Below are 26,738 nucleotides of genomic sequence, written 5' to 3' on the forward strand. Positions count from 1 at the left end.
AATAGGTATTCAGCTCTGCCTTTTTCCAGGGTAATAGGTATTCAGCTCTGCCTTTTTCCAGGGTAATAGGTATTCAGCTCTGACTTCGCTTGCTCCAATTACAGGTTTAAATTTGTGCTTGCATGGTCTGTCATCCTCTGTACCCACAGTGAGTCACTGGTGAAGGAGCTGATCTTGTCAGAAGTAATGTGAGAAACCCGCTGTGTTTTTCCTTACAGTATCCCTTTTAACCTACCTGATTTCCTTCCGTTGAGTTTTCAGTCAGTGCAGTGTGCAATGTTTAGAGCACCGTAACTCACTTCCAAATGACTTGGACTTTCATTATCCATAGGTTGATTTTTATGTTGCAGCAAGTCAGACTGTTGAGCTTCTTTTCTGTGTTGTTTTGTGCTTATGTATAAATTGCATTGTAGCTAGGTAACTTCAGTGTGCAGTGATATCGGAGCCCTTTGCTTCTTGTAGGTCTCTTCAGATCTAGTGCTGATGGCCAACAACTCAGGTCGTCACCCTGAAATGTGAGTTGTGCCAGCCTGCTATCTGGAGGGCAGGCAGCTCACTGTGCTGTAACATCCTGGAGATTTGTCCCCTAAATGGGACAGTGCTTCAAAACCTGAGCTAACTGGAGGTGTTAAATTTCCCTTCAGGTCCTCATTATGCTGTTCAATTATTTTAATTGTTCCTATGGCACCTTGGCAGGGATCTTTTTACACTTTATATCAGCCTTTGTTTGGTTTCGATCAAAAAGCTTGTTTAATAATTCATTACTTAATATTTCTCTGTCTGACGACTGAAGGCTGGGCAGACGGAGTTAAAGTGAGAGGGTGATAAAGCTGGATGTGCTTGTAGCTGTTGGGTCAGTGATTGCTGACTCACGCAGGCATGGGTGTGAGGATGCCAGTGCTGAGCCTTCAGGCTATGTACGAATCAACTTCAGAATTAAAAACGCAAATCGAAAGCATGGTACTACAGGGCAGTGGCACGATTCGATTGTCAGTGGCAGCACTGGGATAAAAGCAGAACGAATCTCCTTCGTCCTGTTTCAGGTGCTTATACGATTCACTTCACCTTTGCAAGCACGGGCTCCTGGGAGTGCTGTTTTGAGATGTGGCTTGTTGCTCTCGGTCATCCCAGCCTCCCGCTGTCACCAGGTGATGTTGCTCATAACTGTATGATATTGCTGTACAGCTGGGTTTGTTGCTGCTTGCAAGTTATGTCGTGCAGTTCACAGTGCTGACATGGGCCGCAATGAAATTTTTGCAGTGTGAGCAGTATTGACTGGCTTGCATGCATGTGTTAAACGCGTTGTCGCATGTGTTTGCCCTGCATCCAGCGGTCCTTCCTTTCACGCTAATTTGGGCCGAACTGTATTTCTATCAACTTTCCTGTTGTGTTTTTTTTTTTAAAATCTAACTCTTTAAGGATATTTCTGCTTTGAAATCATGACCGGATAGATGTATGTCCCTACAGTGACTCAGGGGGAGGTCCTTCCTTCCCTAAAAATAGTCTTAATTCTCCAGATGAAGAGCACTGTCTGGGCACATGTAGCAGTTTAAAGCAGCTTCTGCAATGCATGTGAAGATAAATATGGTGAAGTGGGAGTCTGTGCCTTTCTCTCTTCCTTCTTTAACACAAAGCAGTGATTCTTAATCTGTTATTAATAGCTAGAGCGGGTTTCTGCTAAGCACTTTGTAAGAAACAGAGCAGGAAAACGTTGTCCTTCAGTCCTACTGCTTGCGTGTTACTGCTATATGCATAAGATCTTACTTTAGGCTTGTTGATTGGTACAGATACCTAAACACTGCAGCTGTGTGGTCTTTTAAAGAACAGCAAACTGCTTCTTTCTATGGCATACCTAGCAGATGTGATAACAAGGGCTTGCAGTAGTAACCCTGGATGGGCAGCAAAGCTCCTTTGGGAAGACACTTGGACTCCTGTTGCTGGGGCAGGCGTTCAGGTTACTTGCTTAGTTTCTCCAGGGATGCTCCCTATGGTGTTTGGTGACATTGGGCTGTAAGTGCAGCCGCGTTTTCAGAAGTGCGGTGGTGGGCACTTCCCAGCTGACTTGGTGCTTTGTGCCTGTCACTCATCTGAGCACAGAATTAAGAGTATTTGTCACAGTAGAAAATATCCATGGCAACTAATTCGCCAGTTCTGTGAATCTTCATGATTTTTGAAGTTTCTCTTTTTCTGTGAAATGCACAGGGGTGGTTCCACAAACTTTTTTTTTCAGGTCTTCCGCAACTGTCAGGAGTGATGGCTCTTCTTGGAAACGTGTGAAAAATACACCGGTCCCAATTCGGAAGACAGGGTGAGTTTGGGTGCATTTGGCTGTGGAATGGATATGGGTGACTGAGGTATGCTCATGCCAGTAGGATAGAGACAGGCCCCTTATCTCCAGATGGAGTGTGCATGAGTGGGGTTTACATGATTAAATAAGCACCTTTTTGTCTTAAAAATGTGGAGATGTTGTGCAGCTGGTGGGGGTGCCACCTGTGCCTGCAGCTTGTTAAGAGTTAATGAAGTTAAGTTTCAGCCTTTGGTTTGAAGTCCTTTTTGGAGGCATCTGGATGTGAGTGCCTGGGTGGTGCTGCATGGCTAGGTGTCAGGGCTGTGTACTTCAGAAACCCCATCCTTTTTTTAAAAGATGGAGACCTTCCAGCTTTGCTGTTTCCAAGTGTGTACTTTACTGTGACTGATGCTGGATGCTGTTTATCCACTGTTTGTTATTCCTATGTTGCTACTGAGGTGTTCCCCAGCAGAGCTTGTGGAGCAAAAAAAGCACTACAGGTTTATAGTGCGTGATCAGGTGAAACTAATATGTGGCTTTATTTTATCCAAATAGTTTTTTCCTTTCCTTGTCAGTTGGGTCTCCTGTGGTCTGTGTTGGTGAGAGACTGCTGCAGGCTCCCCATCTTTGAATCTCTCCTGGGATGTAATTTTTATAAGCAGGACGGAATAGAGTGCTCAAACCAAAAGTAATTTTGTGATGGTTCAAAAGGTGACAATCATCTTAATACTGTATAACTTGTATTGAGCATGCACAGCACACTTATCAGCTCACACTGCTGAATTGTATGGTACTTTCACTGTCTTGAGACAACACGTAGGGCCCCCTTTTGAAGCTGGTGTAGTGTTAAATGCTCACAGTAGTCATATCCTGTCAAGGATTGATATTTGTTAAGAGTGTAGTGTTTGAACATAAAATTTGATTTTTTTTTTGTAGATGTGGTAAGATTACACTGCATTAGTCCTAGTATTTGCTTTATAATGTCTTTATTAACAGGTGAGTGCACTCACAGCCAGTCTGTGGATGATACCAAATGGAGCAGAGAGGCTGCTACGTCAGAAGGCAGGTCTGGGTTTCAGAGGGACCATGGCAGGCTGGAGAAACAGGATGATGGGAGCCTTGTGTTGTTCAGCAGAGGTGAACACAAGCCCTGCCCTGGGGTAACTGGCTAGAAGGTAGCTTTGCAGAAGAGCCCCTGGGGGGTCCAGGTGGACAACAAAGTGACCAGGAGCCATCACAGGTCAGCTGTCTCTCTGGCTGTGTTAGCAGAAGTGCAGCCAGCGTGTCGAGGGAAGGGACCATCACCTCTGCTCAGCACTGGGGAGGCCTGTCTGGGCTGTGGGTCTGGTTTGGGGCTCCCCAGGAGAAGGCTGGAGTGGTGAAGGGATGTGGGTAAGCTCAGCCTGGACCGGAGGAGAAGAAGGGGAGACCTTACTGCTGCCCACAGCTACGTGATGGGAGGGTGCGGAGAGAACAGAGCCTGGCCCTGCTCATGGTGGGATGAGGCAATGGGCTGGTATCAGAGCATGTGAAATCATATGTGGACACAAGGAAACATGTTATAATTGGGAGTGGATGCTGAATATTGGGATAGGGGTCTGGAGAGGTGGAGGAAACGCTTGGCTGAAGCTGTGGCTAGACAAGGTCCTGCGCAACCTGATGTGGTTGCTTCTGCTCAGAGCAGGAGATTGGACCCGAGGTGCCTTCCAGACTCAGTTAATGTACCATTCTGTCATTATTTGGTGTCTGATGCTTAAAACTTGGTAAGTTTGCCTTCAGCTCTCCAGATAGTGATGGAGGATGAAGAAAAGCCAATCATGTCTATGGCTTGCCCTGGCAGTGCCGGGGGAGCACTGGTGATTCCTGTGTCTGCACGCTTCAGGCTGTTTCATAGACTGACTCCCCCACTTCCATGGCACCCTGCTACAGGGGGTTCACAGTGCGAGACCCTCATTTATTCTCTTTTTTTTTCCTCCTGATTCATGTTCCACTGGCAATATTGGGGACAGACAGCTGTAGCTGGGTGCTGGCTTTGGGAAGGGCAGGAGACCTGTGTCAGCAGAGCACCTGATGGGGAGAGCTGCATGGGCATGTCTCCAAATGTGAAGTGAGGAGAGCTGACCAGGGCTTGCAGAGCACTGGAGGTGTACAGATAACCAGTGCTTTACTGCATCCTTCTGGTCCTTGTGTTGTACCTCCTCCGCTCGCCCCACGGGTGAGAGTCACGTCAGGACCGGGGGAGGTGGGAAGGGACAGGCTGCAGGGTATGTCCCCTGCGGTCTGGGGCTCTTCTGTGCCTCACGTTCGGAAATGAGCAGAATATACTTATAAATCTGAAAAGCTGATTTGGTCAGGAATTGGGACACTGGTGCTTTCAGCACAGCTTGAACAATGCAATCTCACCGTGTGCTCTGTGCTGGTTCTAAAGTTGATTTTTTAATAGTACTCAGAGTTTGGCTTTGTAAAAGCTAGCGTTACTCATCCAGCCCCTCCAGCTCTCAATTTCTGCACTGCTTGTGGCTGTACTACTTTTTTAAAAAAATAAGTATAATTTTATTCTCTGAAGTTATAAGTTGGCCCTTAAAGTGAGGGAAGAACTTCTACCTGACATTGGGACAGCCTGAGGATTGAGAAGCCAATACAAATGCACATCTGAAATTTATGATGTGATTACACTGTGCTTTACTGGTATATCATGGTTTTATTAGTTAAAGCTTATAATAAATATAGTGTTTTGCTGGGATGCTTGGGGAGGTAGAGACCTGGCTGTATTTCTGATCCCTTTAGGAGTGGGATTTGCTTAGGAGCTGAAAGACAGAAATGTTAATATTTTCTTACCTGTTTACTTTTGCCCATGTAGTCTCTGGGACATTCCAGCTGTAGTGCTGCCCTTGAACTGTTTTCTGAGGAGCCTGCATTTTTATGTAGGTAAACTTTGACTATGCACTGGGTGAGGCACCTACCTCTTCCTCTCTGTCCCTTTCTTTTATACCACAAGAAAAGCAGTGAAGACTTCTGCTTTGAAGTGGAAAACCTATGGATGCATGTGCCTTAGAAGTTTAGTTTTAAATTTGGAAGTTGACTTGCAGAGGTCTAGCAAGTCATCCTTTGTTGCTCTGCAATAAGGCAATTTTTTCTTCCTTACAGCCTGTAGGCATCAGGCCCCGAATTGTCACTTCTAAGTACCTTTAGATGATGCAGCACTGTATCTCAGCACAGATAAGGTCTGTAATTACTGGGTTGGATTGAATTCTACTTCACATCTGCAGCCCTAAGCTGCCTTTACAGGGCAGTAATGAAGTATCTGTCTAGCTTCCCGCATCCGATATTCTGCATTTTGGGGATGTTACAAGTTAATATATTACCTGTCATCGCCTGCTTTGGAGACAGCGTAAAGCACGTGCCGTGGGAATGAGACTGATTTCATCAAGATTTTTGCATTTAATTTCCAAGAGCACAATACCTGTAACAAGCTTAATGATCGTGAGAGTCAAATTCTGCCATCAGAATGGGGCACCGAGAGCTTTAGGGAAAATTCCCTACGGATGCTGCAGGGAGGCAGTGACGCATTTCTAGTGAAGCGCTGGGAGCATGGCAGTGGAGCTTTCCTCTCTAACATGACGGCTGTGCTGTGCCCTGCGTTTCACAGGGTAAGGCTGGATGATTGTAACGGGGGTAGGAGCTGCATAATCTTTAACGTAGTGTGGTTTTAATGTTGTTGTGAACTTGGTCTGAGGTGTTCCCATGATGAAGATTTACAATTTCAGCAGGAATGCCTTTGAACATATTCCTTGGCCAGATGAGACTATGGGATAAGGTTTTGTTGATCAGACTTTTGTGCTGCCCAAACCTGGGATCGATACCTTGCATTGGTTGGCAGCAGGGTATATGTGGCTTCAGGTCCCACATCGTCTTGCTGGGCTTGGAGCCTAAGATGTGCAGAAGACTTGAGGGAGGGACTTGTTAGGTGAGCACGTGTCTCCCTCCTGCTGCCACATCAGTAGATGTTCCTTGGCAGGAATTGCTTTAAGAAAAGCCACAGTGCAGCAAGTCTTCTATCAAAAAACCCTCTTGGTTTTCCAAGGATCATTTAGAGGACATGCAAGAGTTGCATGTGAATTGTTGATATTTAACTTGCAGTGTGTGTCTGGGACTGCTGTCTTTTTTCCACTTTGTACTGAGTATATCTTTGTCTGACAGAAGAAGAACAGTACGAAATGCAAGACCCAAGCCAGTTGTCCTGGGACCTACCAGTTGAGATGTGATGGGCTTTGGGGCAGTGGGCTTTGCTCAGTGTTGCAAAGCTGTCTTTTACCCTAAATATTTTTATTATAATTGCTAATGGGAGAAAATGTGGGAAGGTTTGTCTGCTTTGTAGGGGACAAAAACAAAGACAACAACATGGTGGTAATGTATGGTGTGTTGAGGGCAAGTTTATAGCCTGAGGGTTGTAAACCTAGCAGAAATGCTTAAAATCACTGTCCAGTTTCGGTGCGCTCCTGTGATTGAAATTAACGAAGGCACATCATACTAGCAAAGTAGGTGCAAAGTGCACCTTTTCTCTCTTTAATAAAACCTCGAGTAGCGTTTCTGCTGCGGCAGATGTCTATAAAAACAATCTGCTCCCATGTGCAACTGTTGTAGTCTGAACAGCTTAGTTCAGTCTTAAGCGACCATGAATATGATGTGATCTAGCTTGCTTACTTGGGAAGAGAGCATTTTACTGCTTTTTCACTGGTGTGTACTCCTTAATATGTTGATATGGGACCATGGGAAGATTTCCTACAGTGGCCTGCCTTCTATTCCCTGTTAGAGCATTTCTTTTTATCTCTGGTAAAACAGTAAAAAAAAAAAAAAAAGAAAATTGAAGGTTTAAACCTGCTTTTCTTCCTGCACCTCCTAACAAGAATAAAGAAATAAAAATGGGCAGAGAAGGTAAGAAAAAATGAGTTTTCATGCATAAAAGCACTTTGGTGTATGCTGAGAGGAAAGGAGGAGGATGAACACAGCTTTATTTTTAACCTACATGAAGTTATGCTCTGAAAACTGGCTAAGCAGTGGGCTGCTTTCCTCTGCAGCTCAGCTGGGGTCTTCCTCCTCCCTCAGGGAGACTTGTCCTGTCCACCCTGCAGCACTTTGGGCTCCTTTGGTGGAAACCTTCCAGCAGCTGAACCTGCTGGGGTGAGACTCCAGGGCTCGGTGTCCTTCCTAGCGGCTGCTAGAAAGACATGGGACATGGGTCACTGTCCTGCCAGCACCTTCCTGGATTCGGTTAAATGGAGGAGCTTGTGTATGCACAGGGTGGCTTTTAGACCAAGTTTGGCCTTTCTTGCATGGGACCTGCCTTAATGCTTTTGTATAAATGTTTGGTCTTCAATATATTACACTTTAAAGCTATGCAACAGGATTTCTCTCTTCTGTTGTCTGGAGAAAATGTAAAGCTGTGAAAAAGCTTCAGAGAACTGGTTTCCTTCTGGTGCTGAGCTGTATTGTCAATATTTGTTTTCACAGGTGTAACTATCCATATCTCATACCATACTGGGGGAGTGTGTATCAATACACTGATCAGTGTTAAGGCACACAGCAAATATCTTTCTGCTTTTCCTGTTTTCACTTTTGTTTTTTCCGCACTGGCAAAGTAACTGTCTGTTGCCCCTGTTTGTGTTACTCTATGCTTGCTTCATCCAGTTTAAGTTGTCCTGATTAGGGAAGAAAAATCTCTTTCTTCTGTCTCAAGCAGTCTAACTTTGAAATTTTTAGAGAGGCAGAGGAGGCAGGCATTTAGAGACGGTAAGCGTTTGATGCGTCTCCTACGGAAATGAACGTTGCTGAGGCTGAGGTCTAAAAATAAACTGTTCCCAGCCCTGTCCCTTTGACGGGAGCTACTTGGACACAAGCTCTCAGGCACTCAGGGACAGAGTTTTTTAATGCCCTTCATGACGCACCAGGCCCTGGACCTGCAGGGGGCCTTTGGGACCCGCCGGCAAAATCCTTCTGCTTCCCAAGAGCCCGAGCAGCTGGGTGGGCTGGTGTGGGTCTCCTGGCCGAGCAAAGGGCCTGTTTGTGCAAAATGCAGTTTTGCTCATTAATTGCTTCTTTGCCTTTGTGGTACGTGTACAGCAGGCTTCCCTGGAAGTCCCTTGGGTTCCCAAAGTGGCTGCTGAAATGAAAGGTAGTGACTTTGAATGAAGTGCTGATGCTGCTTTTGTGGATGTGAAACTTGCCTGCCTGGAGGAGAGGGATGGGACGGCAGCTGGTTCTTCTTGAGAAGGTGTGAAGGTGTCCTGTGAAGTGCTGTCTGGGAGACTAGTACCCAGGCTTGGCTGTGACCAGAGGAGCACGAAGCTGGTGAGAGCGGAGGGCAGGTCTCGGACTGTGCCGAAGCAGCTCGAGTATTTCTGCACTAAAAAACTCCAAGCATCTTATTGCGCCATGGAAGTATTCTTGCAAGACAGTACACTAAAATAACACTGAAAGTCTGGTTTGAGCAGTTGGGAAATTCGCTTAAAGCTGTAACTCATCCTTGTCTGTGCGTGAGAGCAGTCCCTTGTGAAGGTCACTGACTTTGCCTTCCCTCTTGGCCATACGTTTAACTCTTCTGTTCCTGGTAACCCACGGTCAATATCTGCAGGATTTTTGCAGAAAACATATAGCCCCTGAACACTGATCCCAATGCAGAGTATTGGCATGACTCTGATCCCCAAGATAAATTTCTGAAAGCACTGATATGTGCTTTGTATGGTTGTATATTCATGTGTGCAGGCTAGAGGGAGTGTAGTGTCCCTAGTGCCAGGAGCAGTCTGACTGTCTTTCTGGCATTTACTTTGTGAAGGTAAATACAGTAAAACAGTGTCACCCTGTGCTTGCTTGTTATTTTTTTGGAGTTTTGTGACAAATTATGTGATACAATATAAATTATATGTAATAATAACAATGTATTACTGATAATACAATATATGAGATACAATATCTGTGATACAATATAAATCAATTATATCATATATATACACACATAAATAGTATATGCATGTAAACCCTAAATTTTTAATACCTTGCTCTAACCGTTGTAACATTTTTCTGTGCTTCATCCTTGATTGGCTTGATTGACCCTGATGAGCAGTGTTCATCTAAGTAGGCTGATGGTAATGAAAATGTGACTGTTCAGGAAGAGGTCTGGGGGCACCAATGCTGGAATACTTGCTTTGGGCATTTGGCCTTGCAGGTGAAGCAACTGAGATGTATCAGGTCTGTCCAGAAGTGATTGGCCAAGGTCATTTGGGCATCTGCAGGATTTGATCCAAGAGATCTGCCAGTCCGAATCATAGGCCAGGAAGCAGTTAACTCTTGATTTCTATTTAAAAAAAACAACAACCCTCTTGGCATCTCCTGCAGCTGAAAAACCAGCTGCCAAAATCTTTTTATTTTTTGGGTAGTGCCATAAGGAATAGGAAAGATCTTACATTGTGTTACACTGCCCCATGCACTCAATTGCAGATATGTTTTAAGATCCTGCTTGCATTTTCCCCTCTCTGTTTCATCATTTCTTATGGAAAAAATTGCTGCTCACTGGATTGCTGAGCTCTGCACTCCCCAGGAGCGTGTCCTCAAAGGATAGTCTGATCATTTCATAGATAATGGACATCATGGAGGTACCTTATATACCTAAGTGTCTCTTTCAGTTTTCAAGTTCATGCTCCCTTCTTCTGCTCAGACTTGGGTAGCAATTTTATGCCCACTACCCAGCCACTTAAATCGGTTCTGAAAGGCAGGCAGCTGCCTACGCTGGTCTCTGTGAAGAAGAGGTAATTGCTACCTACCAAAAGTAGGATATGCTGATTATAGAGCTGAACACTTTTTTTTGTTGCGGAATAAAGTTTCTGGGTGGTTGCAGGAGGCCTCTGAAGTTGCTGTTGTCTGCTGACATTAAGTATTTGCCTTGAGCAGAAGCAGCTGCTTGTCATGTTTGGTGAGAAAATGCAACTGAATGAACTGCTCTCCAAATCTGTGCTGGGTGCACACCTAGAAACCAGCCTTCACACTGTACTGTACCTAAACCTATAGCAAGGCAGTTGCTGAACTGAGGAGTTCACAGTCAAGGGCTGAGAAGCAACAGTTAGATTGGGTTTTAAATGTGAAGTTTTAGCTTTGTCTTCTTGTGCCTAGGCCTTAAAATAGAGGAAGAAATATGTCTATACAACCATGTGGGCTTTGCATCTAGATATTTATCTGTAAGAAATACTTCATACAGAAAGAAATTTTGTGCTATAATTTTAGTGTTGTTTGAAAATTGGCAAAAAGTCAGAAGTGTGATGACTTTAAAGTCGTGTTCAAGGTCATAGGCCGTGATTCATGCAGTGTCTCTGAAGAAAATTTATTTATGTTGATGGTAACTTGCATAAACTTGCAGACATGGAAAAATTCTTGGAAGCAAGCTCTTCTATCCACACGTGATCTCAGAAAGACTGGGTAGGTCTTGTGCTCAAAGCAAATACACCCCTAATCTCTGTAGTCTGAAAAACCAGGATATTTTTACCATGCTGAATATCCTAAGTATGAAAGCACATCGGTGGGATAGGAATAAAAATCGGGTCTTAATGTTGTCTGTGCTGTGCCCTCTGCGCTCTTACCTTCTTTGATGTAGTGGTGAGAAAATATAAACATGACCTGACTATGGCTGGTCTTTATTCTGATCATTTAACCCAGTTCCCAAGGGCTGGAGAACCTGTGAAAACTTAAAAGCAGAGGCTGTAACAAGAAAAATTACTGCTTGAGGCTCTCATCTGCTGTATTGCATTTATTTCAGCATTCTTGTGCAGTAAGAGCATTTGTCAAATTAACCTTGTGTATGGTCATTTGTTGGTTGTTCATGTTTAAAAATGAGCCAGCTAGCACACAAGTCATGCATCGCCCAGGTCTTAGTTTATACTAACTTCTGTGGAGATGATACGATCTGGACCAGACCTTCCATAAACTTTTAATTGATGCAATAAACTTGGCAGCAGTACTGCCCACAAATTTTGGTGGGTTTTTCCCTCTCTGGATCTTTAGCATTTTTGCTTGGAAAGTAATGAAAACAGTAAACTGGGGGGCTTCCTCTGCCATTTTTAGAAGAGGTGAACAGGGTTTCTAACAGGGTTCTCTTGAATGCTGAGTGTGTGCCTGCCTCCGGTGAAGCTGCCAGCATCCCTGCTGGGCTGTAAGCTCCGGGCTCTGTCTGGCAGTTGCAGTTTGGCACTTTCTCACGCGTGGTTGTAGTTACCAGAACGTACACCTGAACCAAGATTTTATCTTTGGAAATTACAGCTAGGCAACTAGTCAGAGGAGAGCCTAAATGCGAGGAAATCCAGTGTATTCAAAATACAGGTGAGGGAGTGCTGAGGGTGATACTGGCGAGCCTGGCGCTAAAGACAGCTCTCTGTTTTCCCCAGAAGCTTTTTGTTGTTGTGCCTAATGGCATTACAGTCATCGGCATTGTCGTTGCAGGAAATGCAGCTCCATATGCAGAGCCCGGCTCGCTGCAGCCTTCCTGCTGCCTGGCCGTACAGCAGTGGCTTTGCTAAAGCTGCTGACCTTGAGTTTTGGATTTTTTTGGATGAGATGGACAACTGTGTGTAATGTCTGCTCTATCAGCTGCAGGCTGACTGCTGTAAGTGGGACACTTGGGACTCTGGTATGCTTTTAGGGGGTTTCTTTCTGGCCAAGTACTAAGGTATTTTCCCAACCAGATACACTTTGGTTTGCTTTCCCGGTGCCGGGTTCCTTTAGAGCCTTTAATTCTGCTTCTGTTGGAAGGGGACGAGTGAAAGCCCTTTTTGGGAAGCTGGAGGAAAGTGTTGCATTAGAGCAAAGCTGCAGTTTTACAGCATCACACCAGTGTGATGGTGCTTCTCTTGCCCTACAGAACAAGGTTATGGTTCGCCCTGAGGAGCAGGTGAAGCTGCTCACCCAGACCAGTGGCTTGAAGAGCTCTTTCTGGGTGCCTGTGTTTACAGGGCTGATATCCTTATCAGCCAGGGCCACCACCAGTCTCTCCAGAGGTGGAGAGGAGATAGCATGATGTGGTGGGAGGAGTGGGAAAGCTTGTTGGTAACTTTTTTTTTAAAAAAAACTTGTTTTATTTTTATTTATTTACTTATTTATTTTTAATTTTTCATAAAATACCCAACACAAAGTCCCTTTGCCAGACTATATCTTGCACTTGCTGGTCTCTGTGTGGTGGCTTACAGTTTTTTTTCCTGCTGACCACTGCTGAGGTTTCCTGTCAGAAAACCTGCACTGTGCACATGGGAGAGTCATAAGTGTGTTATAAAAGCTAATCCTGAAGAATATGCATCTGAATAGATTGCTTTTAGAGTATCCTTTTATTTGGGTGGAAGTCTTGTGGGTGGGAGCCCAGTTGAAGCAGAACATCTCCTCTTTGGGATATGAGGAAAAGGGAACTGGGGCACGTCTATGCATTTTGATGTGGTTCTGATGTTAGCAGTAAAAGCACTTACAAGTCTGTGTGCATTTATATAAGCTTTACACACTGTTTTCTCAGGAAACAAGAGGCCCTGTACTTGGGCACCCTGCTCAGATACATATTTGGAGATTGCTTGCTGGTGAGCCAAACGGGGCTAGCTGCGCTGTTCAGCCTTCTAGCCAGCAGGTTTGCCACACTTTTATTTAAGAAGCAGGGGGAAGCCTCGGTGGTTTCAGAGATGTTTCAGCTTGGCAATGTTGTCAGTTTTCTTGACCTGACTATTAGATCTGTATACTTTGCCAGTGGTGAGTTTTCTGAGACTCACTGTTACATCGAAGATGGCTCTGACCTGGAAGTGCTAACGTACACAAAATGTGCTCATGAGACTTTGCATTAAACCTTTATGGCACACAGTGTCAGGGATGAGTGCGGTGCCTTGTCCTACACTGCAGCAGTGTGGGTGAGAATGTCTTTCTGACAAATTACCTTCCCTGAGCTCCCTTATAGTTTTTTTTTTCCTTTTTGTGAAGCTTGAAGAGACAAGTTCTATTTGTAATGATGCGAAGCAGAAGCGTCTTCCAGATTTTTCCTTGCAAAGGCTTGCCCTGCACTGGAGTAGGTGTTGCAGCCAAACTAAAGTGGCAAAGCAGTGGAGAAAGGAGCGTGAAATCCAGATTGCTTCTCTTATTGCATCCATCTATTTACAGGAGAGATTGACAGTAATGTCACTCCTAAACCCTTGGTTGGCGACAATGTGCGGTGTTGACTGAGGCTCATTGGTGTTGGGTCCCATGTGCAGGTAGCGGCTTGTCCCAGAAGCCGGCTTGGGAAGCTGCTGGATGGGTCGGGGCGGGGGAGAATTGTCTCGTGATCTGTGGAGGCGGTGGGTGCCTGAGCTGCAGGCATCCCTCCGGCTGGCGAGGATTGCAGCCTGGATTGCAGGCTTTTTGCCTTAAATCTGATTGTTGCTAATCTGTTTCCATTCCAACTGCAGCCAGTTGCAGATTAATCGGCCTTTAAATAGAAGTAAATCATATCTTTTTGCAGAAATCTCAGTACAGCACTTGCTGTATGCTTGTTTGGGTTTTGTTTGTGATTTGGTAGGCTTGGTGAAGGGAAAAAGAGGAAGGAAAAAAAAAACCTGAGCTCTTTGTCATGTGGAGCTTGCAGTTTGAGATCTGTGCTGAACCAGCTTGTGACACGCTGAATGTGAATACTGCTTACTGTGTGAGCTGGGAAAATACCTCCCAAGCCACACGCCTGCTTTCTCTTGGGCATTTCTGTTCTGGAATTGAGTCATCGTAAAAATCCTTTTTCCTTGAACCAAGGGAGTGTAATAACCCCAAGAGGTTTGGTGTCCATGCTTACATCCCCTAACTTCAGGCATGTGAGCTTTTGGCCTCAAAATAAAACCAGTTTTTAAGTGCTTTTTGGAATTTCTTGTGCAGAAAATTGAATGCAGAGATTTCACTGGCTTTATACCGCCAATTATTTTGAACAAAGGGCGTGCGAAATCTCAGTTTATGGGGAAACCTGCCATGAAGCGCTTGTGCAGAGGGGTTTCTGTAACCAAGCGATGGGGCTGCTCTGCATGAAATACTTCAAATGTTCCTGTATCAAGGACAGGATGCCAATGTCTGTGAAACCAAGCACCAGATTTCAGTGTGGATGAACTGCTCGGGCTCAGAGGACCCCGAAGTAGCAGCAGCGTGAGGCTGGAAACCAGTGCCGAGGTGGGGAGGGAACTGCTGGCCGGCGCGGGCGATGCTGGGGAGGTGGTGGTGGCACAACAGCCTTTTGTTGGGAGAGTGCGGCTTCTGTCCCTGCGCCGTGTGGAAACGCCGGTGGGTGCTGGCCGTGCCACCGGTGTCACCGAAGGATTGGAGAGCTTGACCTAATCCAGATAGGCTTGTTAGACTATGAATTCCGCATGGAAAGCCTCATGCGTTGTCCAGAGTTGGTGTGTGCTTTCTGGAATGCAAGCAGAGAGCAGCATCCCGTGGGAAGAGCGAACCTTGCTGCTCAGCCGCCCAGCAGACGGGCACAAGTGGCCTTTCCTGTGCCATGAGGGCCGGTGACTGCCTTGTCTTTTGTACTGCCCCCCACTCCTGGTAAAGAAACAAAATCCCCTGAGAGAAATTTCCATCCTCAGTTAATTAAGAAGAGGATCAGTCTGATTACCCTTGTGGACTGTGGTCATTGTTCTGCATCATTTTCAAAAAAAAGAAGAAAAAAGGTGCTGAAAGTATTTCAATGCATTGCTCTTATTGTGAGCCAGGCTGAGTGTAAATCCATTCGGTATGTCTTCTTTTCTGTCCCCATCTATTGCATTGCCCAATTCTGCTTATTTTATTTCCCTGCCCTTGATTTCTGTTCTTGCCTCTGCCTACAGCAGTCTCTGCAGCTTACTCCAAAGGGCATTTCCCAGTTATGCAGCTGGTATAAATATTTCTTTATTGCTCCAGAGTCCTTAACTCAGTTAATGATAGAATATTTTCCAGTGCGATGGGAAAAGGAAATGAATAAACTGGTTTCAACTTAGTCCGTGAAAGATACAGTAGGAAAAATAGGTCTTAATCTCCGACTCAGGAGAGGTCAGTGGTGTAAGAAGCAGCGATGCTGTCATCTGTGAGGCTTTCCAGTTTCTTTCTCTTGCAGGGGGGACAGGAGTTAAAAAAGCAGGTTTTTGTCTGAACTTCTGAATGTTTCCAGCTTGCCATATAGTGGAGGAAGCGAAGGCAGAGTTGAGAGTGGTCGCTGTGTAATCGGGTGTGGAGTGATAAGAGGGGTCAAACATCTGCACTTTGGCCACCAGAGAACGGTCTTCATGTTGTACACAAGGTTAATGGAAATGAAATAATCTTCTTGTGGTACAAACATGAGCATGAGAGGTCTGCACAATTTCTATATTAAATGCCTGTGTTGTTTTGAAATATTGGTAGAAATAGCAGCAATTAGCAGACTCAGCCAGGGATGCTTTGCAGCCATTTATAGTTGGGTTTCCTACTTTGTTTCTGGTGATGTACTGCTTCTCTATCAGGAAAACGCCCATGTTTAAATGAGTTTTGATATGCATTTGTGTTTTTTCTGGTAGTTACAATAATACCTGCCCTGTTTCACCAGTGTGTCCGTGGTCATGCAATGCAAGGTAGGAGCACAGTGATCTGTGCCTGTGTCTTGGACCGCTGTGCTTTGCAGGGGGTGATGCTTTTCCACAGCCCTCTGCAGAGAAGCCCTACGGTCCCCCTGGGACTGGGATATGCTGAAGTGCTCCCCACGTGCACATGCTGAGGACTTACTTTCCCCCCCCGGGAGGGAATAGGCTGTCGGGGAGCCCTAAGCAGATGCAGGAACAGGACTGCTCTCTCTAACTGGGGGAAGTGCCTCCTGTATTGCCTTGCAGTCCGTCTGCTATGCTATGTGTTTCTCTTGCCTTGCTCTCTTCTTCATAGATCAGGATGGAAATGTTTATCCTCATCGTCTTGCTGAGAAAACTGGGGAATGGATATGAAGCCTGCTGATGTTTACCCAGTGGTGTGTGATCGCTAAGCTGTAAGGTGATGCTGGGCTGGCTGAATTTGGTAGGGTGGCCAGGGCTGCTGGGATGGAGGTGTTCAGGGATGGTTGACAACAGTTGTCTTGCTGTAGCACCCTTCAGTTCTTGGGCTGTGAGTTCTGATTTGGGTCCTTGAGCTGCTTTGACACCAGAGGTGTACTGGCATCTCCAGACCAACATGTTTATCAATCCCATCCTTTCTGGATCTCTTCGTGTGTTGGAGAGTGCCCTGAGATGTTGGGTCTGTGCTGCAAGGGCACAGTGTTTACTTCTGGCTGTGTTGGGTTGGTTTTGGGTGTGATCTGCAGCACCAGTGCAGAAGCCTAGATTTGTAATTTCGTTGAGAGATGACAGCCAAAAAGTGTTTCTGAGTTCTTGGCTTTTCAAATACAGTGTGGTGGTGGAGCTCACTGGGGAAGCTCCTTGAGATGTCTGTTTGCCAGCTCCAGAAATGGACCTGGGATTTGTGTCCAGCTTTATGCCATGTGCGTAGTGGCAGTGTAGCTCTAAGGTCTCTGTACTTCACATCCAGAGACTCAAGAAAAGCCCAAACCACAAATAATTTCACTCTCTTCTGTGAAAGGCTGTGACTTTTCCTTTTAAAACTTTTCATATGTTTCTTATTTTCTCCCTAAAACCTTCATAACAGAGGACAAGCCAGGAGCATCCCCCGTGGCAGTGAACCGTTTGGCTCTGTCCCTGTGCTGTGTTGATCATCCCAGCCAAAGCATGTGAGCTGCAGGAACAGGTTGTCACGGTGCCGCCAGTGGTGCTGGGGAGGCTGTTTCTGGACCTACACTCAGAAGTGAAACGTGGACAGTAAAACTTCCTTACAAAACTTCAGCTGCTCATAGTGAGCTGTTACAGCTCAAGTAATCATTGAGGAGGAAAAAAACCCCAAGAAGATTGCACAGCAAGAGCAGTAAGATTTTCCTGTAAATGCTATTGAAATTAGAAAATATTTCCTGGTTGGTAAGCAGTGACCAAGCAGCTGAGTGATAACCTGGCAAATGGTCTAGTGTGTCTGCTGATATCTCTTGCCTGTTGCCAGGGCTGTAGCTCACAGCAGATTTCTGTTTAAACGCTTGGTGTTGCGTTCCCAAGTGAAGAATGACTCAGATGGCTGCTTGTGAACCATGCTGGCATTAGCATCCTCACTTATACTGGGGGTGAATTCTCTTAAGTGTGTGGTTGGAGACTTGGAGGTTCAGATGCAGCCTCTAAAGTACATGCCCGATTTTACTTGTTGTGGCGTAACTGCAGTGAGCGAAATGCCAGGGTGAAGGTCACGCTGGAATAGGGAAGACAAGAACATGTGAGTCTTTAAGAGCTGCTCACCTTGTGCTTCTCCGAGGCTGTCATGGGGAGGTGGCTGTGGCCGTCAGCACAGGGACAAGTTTGAGCCTTGCAGTGACCTACTTCTACACTGGAAAGCAGAACGGCTGTAACAGTGATAAGATGGGAATCTAGCATTTAAGTTGTAGAATCAGGTGTGTTGGTTACTGAGGCTTATAGCAAGAAAATGATTTTGAGATTATAGGAGAGGTCTCTAGGAAGAGGGAGCGAGCCTACTTCGGGAGGTAATTTTTCGGGGTGTAACTTAAAGTGCGTTTGGATTTTTCTGTAAAGGTGCCTAGCAATACGGAGTGATGCTGGAACCCATAAGCAGGCAGTATTGGCCCTCCCAGCTTAGGAGAGAAGCCTCAGGCCAGTGTTCGTGTAGCATCCTGCTGAGTTTTTTGTGGATAAGCTGGTTTGGAGAGCTGCGCGCTTGCTAGCCTGAGTGTTTTTAGCACCCTCGTGAAGCTGGGTGCTCGTAGCCAGGATGTAACGTACCAAGGTCCCTACATGTGTCATACCCGCTCTGCTCGGTTGAACTGAAGTAGCTGTTGAGCTGCCAGGGTTGCAGCTGTATGCTCTGGTCTCAGAGTCGGGCTGCTGTGCTCTCCCTGACCTCCTTGTCGGTGCTCAAGCTATAAAGGATGCTGAAATACTGCTGGTTGCCTGGAAAGTGAGTGCTGTGCAGAGCAGTCTCGGTTCCCTGCTGGGGTTCTTTGCCTGATCCTGTCTGAGCTGCGAGAAAAGGAGAAGTTGAGTTTTAGGAGAGACGAAGCTACCCAGAAATGGTGTTGAGCCTTGCTGGTGGAAAGGAAATCTTAGCAGAGAAATTCCACAAGCATCCATCGTGCTTGCTTGCTTGAAGTGAACCATGTTTGGGAGCAGAGTGTGAGCTGGGGCTGTTTATTGCTTGCTGTGTCCTATTAACTTCCAGCAGAGCCACACAGTTATAGTTACAAAATCCATATGAGCAACGTCTTAGCAGCATCTGAAGCTAAATCTTTGGCTGTTACGATATCACTGAAACCAAAGCTGTGGAGCTAGTAGATGAAAAACATTTTATTATCTATTTTTTCACCTTCTTCTCTTTGCTCTGTTGATAAATCTGTCTTCTGAGCTCTTGCAGAGGAATTTCATTGTTTTATATATAGTAAGATTTCTTACAGTCGTTGAAAAGTGGGAGCATCTTTCTTTTGCATAGCGCTGGCATACTGAGCAGCCTCGTGTAGCTCAATTATTCCTTCAGAACTGGAAAGCAGGTCTTTAGATTGTGATTTGCTCTTCTTTTATTGCACTATGGCATGTAGCTGATCTGTCAGGCTGCAGAATATGGGCTGCTAAAATTTAGACTCCAGGAGTTTTATACGAAAGCCTTTTTAAGTAACTGATGTTGCTAAGTTGTCTTGTCAAGCTCTGTATGTTTAGATTTGTGGTATTAAAGTAGCTGAAGCAGCTTTTCCAGTCCAAAAAAAAAAAAAGAGAGAAATGCTGCAAATAATATTTTAACAGCACGAAGATCTTTGAAGGTTTTTGCAAAATCCGGCATTCTGCAAATGGCTGTGATATAAGAGCTTTGCTGTACTTGTGGGTAGCATGCCTGAGTGATGATGCCAATCTGAAATTTCTATTACTGTGTCCTATGAGCTGTCGAAGTAAAAGAAGTAAATATGGCTGTATTCAGAGCAGCATCTTCTGACAGCTTTGACAAAATCTGTGCAGGAATTGGGACCTGTGCATCCAGAGCAGGTTTGACAGCTGAAATAGGGATCTGCTGGCATCATGATAAAGTGTATTCGTGCTTTTAGAGTAAGAAATCTGCTTTCTGATGATCCTAATGCATCCATGAGCAGTGCTGTTCTTGCCACAAGAATGATTTTGGGAATGAGCCATGACGTCTGTCTCCACAGGTCATGGCCTTTTTTGTCTGGAGCCATGTGCCCGAGCTGTGCAGCCCCTGGCAGGGCACAGTAGCCTGCGCCTTGGTTAATAGCTCAAGGCTTGCATGGAGCTTGCCCTGGTGCTTTGAGGATCTCGCTGCTGTGCGCTGGTGGGGAGAAGGGGTTATATTCACCCAGGATGTTAGCTTTCCCCTTGCTGGATGGGAGCTTTAGTCCTCCCTGCTTTTTTAACACCTGCAGGTATTTTTTTTTTTCCTCATGTTGCATAGCCCCTCTTGCTGTGTGTGTTGGCAAGGGCTGTATGCGAGGCAGTCCTCTTCTGTCTCTCCCACGCACAGCTATAATTTTATGTCTCTGAAGGCGAATCCCATCAATTAGCTCTGTGAGGGAGCACCAAAAAAATTCCAGATATTCAGCGGCATCCACCTCTGTGTGACCTATGTCCACGTTTAACCTCCCTTTAGCTTTTTTGCAGCCTGCCCACGTGCTTTCCCATATGTGCAGCGCTCAGATTATTGCAAAAAGTTGAGAATCAGAAAATCTGCCTCGATCACGTTATGCAATAGTTGAGCTGCTAGTGGTGAATAAGCAGATCCATCTGACCACGAGTGCTTCTGAAGGGCACCTCTTATTTTTTTCCAGCATGCAGACAGAGGAGATTGCTTGCTTGTTGGCTCAAGGCTGGGTCAGGCGCCTGCCTCGTGTGTGGGTGCTGATTGATAGGAATTGATTTCCCATGCAGATTGGCAGAGGAAGGTAGTTTAAAGAACAAAAACCTGTACTGAAACAGTTTTCTTGGGTGGGAGAGCAAGACTGTTTCAGATGACTTAAATTGATTTAGTGAAGTCACCTTGGAGACCTTTTGTGTAGAAGAGAAAATAATTTTAGCCGTTCTCTCAAGGTGGGAAGTAATCCTTCCTGGGAACACATCAGTACGTGCTGCATCACAAGGAGGATGACTTTGGAAATGAGAACTGGTGCTTGATTTCATTTGGAGCCAAATTCACCCCCTGTGCAAGCAAGCATAACCACGCTGTACCTTGGGTTTGAACTTAACCTGTGGTGCCGCGAGACATGGACTGTAAGTCCTGAGGAGATACCAAGAGGCGTTCGTTTCTGCTCGGCTTCTGTGCACGTCGAGCTCAGATGTGGCCCTAGGTTAAATCCGTTCTGCAAAACAGTGTCAGGGCTGAGCAGATGAGAGAAGTTCTTGGAATGCTGTAGCTGGGGTTGCGGGGATTTGGGGATTTGAGGTCATGTTCAGCCAAAATGGCTCCCTTCTGTGTAACACGCAACCCCAGCAATAAGGTTGGCAGTGAGTATCTCTCTGGATTGCTGCCCGTTCTCCCTTGGTAGGGACCATATCTCTATCCCGTAATGAACTCCAATCTTTCTGAAAACAACTCTAGGCTATGCCTGTAAGACCTCCTTCAAGAGACCTAGAGACTCTTGCCTGGTGATGCGTTCCTTGGGGAGCAAGAGCCAAGGTCTCGCTCTCCCGCTGCATCAGCATGTGGAGCGGGACCAGAAGGTTTAGGAGCCCGTGGTGGCTTTTACAGATGCCACATGCCAACTGTGTTGGTAATCAGAGATATGCCGTACCCCTGCCTGTGTGACATGATGGGGCTGTCGCTGTGCTCAAGGCCATGGAGAAGGAAGCAACATGAAAACCACCTTGAACCTTTCAGGAATTAAGGGTGATGCTCCTGGCACGTGGGGATGGTCTTGTACTTGCCGAGCTGGTGTTTCATGTCATCATGTAAGCTTCCAGTGCTCAGCAGCTGATGACTTGTTCAGCTCCTGGCTTTAAAGATGTGACTTGATTTTAAAATTTTGGGAAAGCCGTGACCAGTGATCACTTTTGGACTTCAGTGCATTTATGAAGGTGTCATTAGTGACCTGAGAGTTAAGAAGAGCTGTGCAGCAGTGTGATGGGTGGCTGCTGTTGAGATGGAGGGACGCTGTTAGCGGTGGAAAAAAGGAGTAACTGGGAATGCCCTGATAAAATGTGAAGCTGAATGAAGATGGGGAGGATTTGGTGCGTACAGGGGGATCAGGGTCAGAGGGAGGAGAGACTTGGCATTGCTATGTGAGGATCAGCAAAGACATCTGCCCAGCTGAGGCACCTTACATCCACGTGAGGATGAACTATGACTTTTTGGGTCTAGGGGTGCTGTATTTTTAGGAGCAAATAGCTGGGTTAAGACACCTAGGATAAAGAAACAAGGAGGGGAGAAAAATAATGGAAGGGTGGTGGAGAGAGAGACATGAGACTTTTGAAGCAGAGCTGTGTAACTGGTGATTCAAGGCTGTGAGGAAGGGTGGTTTTCTGCTTCTGGAGCCTGAAGCAGCCTTACGCATCTGGGGTGAGGTCTTCTCAGTGTTAGGTGCTTTATCATGCAACAAATAGCCTTGAAGCCTTCAAAACCAGTTAGAAGTGGTTTTTTTTCCCCCTCCTTGTGTACTGTTTGGCGAATACTTCAAGTAACAAGGTTGAACTTCTTTAAGAAGCACTCTGGTGCATGAGGAGCACCAGATCTTCACTGGACCTTGTGCTCTGAGTTACTTCACTGCCCCGAGCAAATGATTTTGGGAGGGTCACCCTCACGCATGGAGCTCACGCCGGCTGCTTCTGGCCGATGCAAACTGCTCTCTAGAATGCTGAGGCTGATGAGGTGTGATAAGGCAAGAGCCTGTCCTGCCACTGAACCCGGTGGTTCCCTCTGTACCCCGGGGCACTTCAAACAGGTGTCCATCCACAAGAATTGAGGAATGATGGACTTCAGGACTGTGCTGCTAGGCTCGGTGGGAAGGAAAGGAGCAGGTAATTCCTACAAATGACTGCGATTCCTCCTGCTACTGCAACCCAGTGAGCAACTGTGTAGTAATATATTTTGCTGAAATGCTAGCAAAATCCTTGCAATGATTGTCTGACATCTACCCGATTCCAGCATGTCTTAATGTCAGGAAAAATGTTGGGGAGAGGACTCTGGAAATGACTTGGACAACAGGCATTTAAAAGTACATGAGGCTCATATATCCTATGATAGCATCATCCTGCTCCCATCTCTTTCCTCCAGGATGATCACCTGGACTTAGGGGGATTTAGGGTCTTTAAAACTCTCCTAGGATGTTTGATATGGGTGAAAATGGTGAACATGCTGGGCAAGATTAAACTGTGCCATGGGAAGTGATAGCCAGAAGTAGAAGAGAGGAAAATGTGAAGGAACTGAATTTTCTAGTGTTAATCATGTCTGTTCTACATCAATTCTTTAGTGAGGTTGGTAGTATGGACAAGCTGGGAAGGATCCCACCTTGCTGTGCAGCATAAATGCAAGGTGGTAAGTGGTTCATGGGTGCTGGGGGGGAAGTACGGAACACTGTGGACCCAGAAGTGGCCTAATGACAAGTGTGTTTATTGTAGTCCCGCTTTCAGGGAGGGATAAGCAGTGTGGTAAGAGGGAGAGGGCACTGGGCAGCAGGAAGGGGGTCAGGGTGGGTAGGAATGGGGATTGAGGGGTGGGTATGCAGCAGAGCTGAATGGGATGGGAAAGAGGATGGACAAAATAAAGTAAAAGATGGAGTAAAGTAAATGATGGGTGGCAAAAGATGGAAAAATGCAATGAGGATCAAGGAAAACACTCTGGATTCATCCTGTCCAAAGGTCCTGGCTCCCAGGTACTGCTCAGCCCTTCCTGGCTGGAAGGACCCTGGGAGTTACAGCCACTGTACGCCATGGCTGGAGAGCATGCAGCCCTCGGGATGGGAGCGGGGCGGTGGAAGATGGTGGCTGTCGTGCTTGCCCTGGTGTTGGTGGGGTCTGTATGGAGTTGGTGGGGTCTGTATGGAGTTGGTGGGGTCTGTATGGAGTTGGTGATGCTGTCAGTTGTGCCTGCGCTGGCTGGTCTGAGCGTGTCTGCTGGGCTGCTGGGAAATCTTGAGGACGCGCTGGCTCAATGCTTGTAGAGCTATTTTAGGCATCTGCAATGCAGCAGTGGGTGTAGAGGCAGTTTGGGGACTACTTGGGCCTTTTTCTTGGTGCCCAAGTGCCTTTAAAAACCTAGTCTTTGCAATTCTATTATTTTTTTTTTTTTAAAAAGTGACTTTAGTTGCTTCTGAAAACACTATATTAAGTAATGTTTTAAGAAGTGGCTGTCAGTTTCTATGTGGCTTTTCCACAGCTCATATGCTTTGAAGAGTCAAAGTGTCTCTGTGTGCAAGAAGGCTGCTCTCAGCCAGTGTGACACTTGCTGCTGCTTTGGCGAGCAGGCAGCGTGGGACCAGCTGCTCTCCTGGGGTGCAAGAGCTGGCGAGGGGAAAGAGGAAAACTAATAAATAAAAAAATTAAGTGATCATTTCAGCTTTGATAAAGCTAAAAGCCCATGGAGAGCTAAGAACGTCTGACGATGTGGAAATACTTTTGTGATAGAGAGAGCAGCAGCTGTCGTGGATGCTGGAGGGGTCATTGCTTTGAAGCGACCTGCTGTTCGTCGTCCCTGACTGGGACCAGCAGAACTGTGGTGCGTGCGGGGCAGGGACGTGCTGTGCTCTCGTACAAGCTGGGGGGCCTTTGGCCCCTGGACATGAAGTCCTGGGTGCAGCTGTCAGTGGTGGGATGGTCATGGGTTAAGGCTGCTGCAGGGTGGGTTCTCCCTTTTTTGCCCAGCTGGGGTGGAAGGAGGGCTGTTGCTTTGGGAAGTTAGCCCCAGGAAAGCCTTTTGCTCATCTGGGTGAGCCTAGTGAAGTACTAAGCAGTTTTGCCAGTAGTAAAGGTGTTTTAACAGCTGAAGAGGAATTGTGCTGCTTTAATTTGCCTTACAAATGGAGATCTTTGCATGCACGATCTTATCACACCTAGACAAAAGACAATGATTGAAGGGAGAGGATATAAAGAGCCACAAAATACTAGATGCTGGAGGTGGGATAGCAGGGAGGAGGGAGAAAAGCAGCAATGCAAATGAGACGAGAAAGGTCAGTGATGGTGTGCAGTTGGTAATTTTACTTTTAGGGCACCCAGAAGCAATTGGCGCAGCAGGATGTGAAACTAGCAGCCTAAATGCTGGGGGTGATGTTTGTACAAGGGAGCAAGGTCGATGCAAATGCTGCAACCCTGTCCTTATTTTTCTGTTTGAGGAGCTTGTCTAGCCTTGGTGGCTTTGATGGGCTTGCTGCCTGCTCGGGATGTTTCTGTGGGTCTCTGCTGCACGGGAGGGTGCATTGGTGGCGTTTTGGGGACAGGCTGGGTGCAAGGGGGACTGACACTTCCTTTTCCCTCTATTCCCACGCAGGACACAGGCAGAAATGGCCCACACGTGTCGCGGGACCATCAACCTGTCCACAGCTCATATCGATACGGAGGACTCTTGTAACATCGTGCTTTCCAATGGGGGAAGGACGTACCACTTAAAGGCGAACTCGGAAGTGGAGAGGCAGCGCTGGGTCACGGCCCTGGAGCTGGCCAAAGCGAAAGCCATCCGCATGAGGAACAACCAGTCAGGTAGAGTGCGTCTTAGCGTGCAAACGTGCAACTGGATCTGTTTTAAAAATCTCCTTGTAAACCAGCTCTTCTGTGCTTGCTAAATTGTGCAGAAACCCTGGCAGATACTATTTCATACGCAATTAAAAATAGCTGATGGTTTCACAGAGACACAAAGGGTTTTAAACAATACTGTGTGCACCAAGTGTCATCTCGTCTGGTTATACAGCATTGAACAGGTTTTTAAAGCCCCTGGTAATGACTGCAAATTATAGGGAGACAGTAAAAATGCACTAACGATGATTCTTCTGGAAGGCAGGATGTATGTGCCTTTCTCCTGGAGACTTTGTGGTGTTCTGTGTGGACTGGGAATGCTTTAAGCAGCACTAAATGCAGTGGTCAGTGGCACTACAGGGAACAGCAGTTCACAGCAAAGTGCCAGAACCATGCCTTTCTTATTCACCCATAGCTTAGGATAGTTTGGTAGATGAATGACACATACATTTAGTTGAGCTACCTCCCTCCATGCATATTTCTTCTTCTCCCTCCTACATGCGCTATGCTGTGGTGTGGTATTTTTTTAGTGTATGTTTGGGTCAGCTGCATTACGTAAAACTGTTGGAGCCCCGTGCCTGTTACGCAGCTCCTCCCCAGAGTGTCATTTTTCCTGCTCCATTGTGTAATGGATTTATTAGGTGCTTAGCAAACAGAATATTTTAGAAAAATTTCAATGGTCATAACTATTCTGGGATTAGCATTTGGTTTTCTTGCACAAACAAGCATGGCTTCAAGTTGCAGAATATGAAACCCATGAATGTATTAAAAAGCTGGCTACTTCCTGTCTTAAAGTAAAACTGCTCTCAGATCTTATCTTGAATGCTGGAAATCAGGCCTTATATGAGAGAAAAGATGTAGCGAACACCTGATTTTGTAACGCTCTTAAAATGAAAATGTAGCTTCAGAAAATGCCCTGAATGTTTTAGAAAGGGGTGTGTGTGAAGATGAGACTGGGGAAAGCCGTGGTAAGGTATTTGTTGCACAGCCTGGGGTTGCTTTGGTTCAGTGCTTATGTAGCATCTCACTGTCCTGGTCCAGGTTTAGGCTTTGGGACACCTGCAGATGCCGCTCTGTGCTGTCAGCTGCAGGGAGTATGCATCTGTAGGTACAGTGTTTGTGAAGCTTAGCTTTCAGAGTCACCACTGAGGAAGGCTGGGGTTGGTTCAGTGCATCAAGAAAAAACTTCTGCTTCCCTAGGGGAAATGCTGCTGCGTGCACACCAAAACCACAATGTGCTGTGGTGTGACTGCGGGGTGCAGCTCTCTGTCTGAGTGGTGGTCAAGGCTGTGGATGGAGACGACTTTCTAATGCTGCTGGCTTACGAAAACACAGTCAACATAAAAGTAGTGTAAGGACATTTTTGGAAGGCATTATGTTAATGTTTTTGTCTGTGTACCAGTGGGATGGTTATTTGGGATGCTGGCTGCCAGGGGCATTGCACAGACAGAGTCTGTGCTTAACGTAGTGTTTTGTAGAGAGCAGCAGAATGCCAGAGCACCAACGGTTTGACTTGCAGGAGAATAAGCCCCCAGTCCTGGACTAATGTGGTCTGACTTGTGTATGACCTTGTGAGACAGCTAATTATACAAAAGTTGATTAGTGTGTGAGCCACTTACCCATTTCCCATAATTGTTTAAGTATGCTGTGTTCCGGGGCACTAGCAT

The 26,738-nt window shown here is 46.1% G+C and overlaps 1 protein-coding gene across 7 annotated transcripts in view; it reads left to right on the forward strand.

Annotated features, from left to right (window-relative positions):
* Positions 1–26,738, forward strand: part of OSBP2 (oxysterol binding protein 2) — a 124,590-nt gene that overhangs the window by 5,958 nt on the left and 91,894 nt on the right. Inside the window, exons 1-3 of one of the 7 annotated variants that reach the window (XM_075041933.1) lie at positions 1,048–1,148; positions 2,231–2,308; positions 24,830–25,038. In XM_075041933.1, coding sequence (XP_074898034.1) covers positions 24,843–25,038 — 196 coding nt within the window. In that variant the 5' untranslated portion in view covers positions 1,048–1,148; positions 2,231–2,308; positions 24,830–24,842. Of the gene's footprint in view, positions 1–1,047; positions 1,149–2,230; positions 2,309–3,405; positions 3,425–11,916; positions 11,934–12,366; positions 12,641–13,034; positions 13,210–23,846; positions 24,062–24,829; positions 25,039–26,738 lie in introns of those variants that run through there. The other 6 variants (XM_075041932.1, XM_075041930.1, XM_075041934.1 and 3 more) reach the window with 6 other exon arrangements.

Source organism: Buteo buteo, chromosome 11 (assembly GCF_964188355.1).
Source record: "Buteo buteo chromosome 11, bButBut1.hap1.1, whole genome shotgun sequence".
Lineage (NCBI taxonomy): Eukaryota > Metazoa > Chordata > Aves > Accipitriformes > Accipitridae > Buteo > Buteo buteo.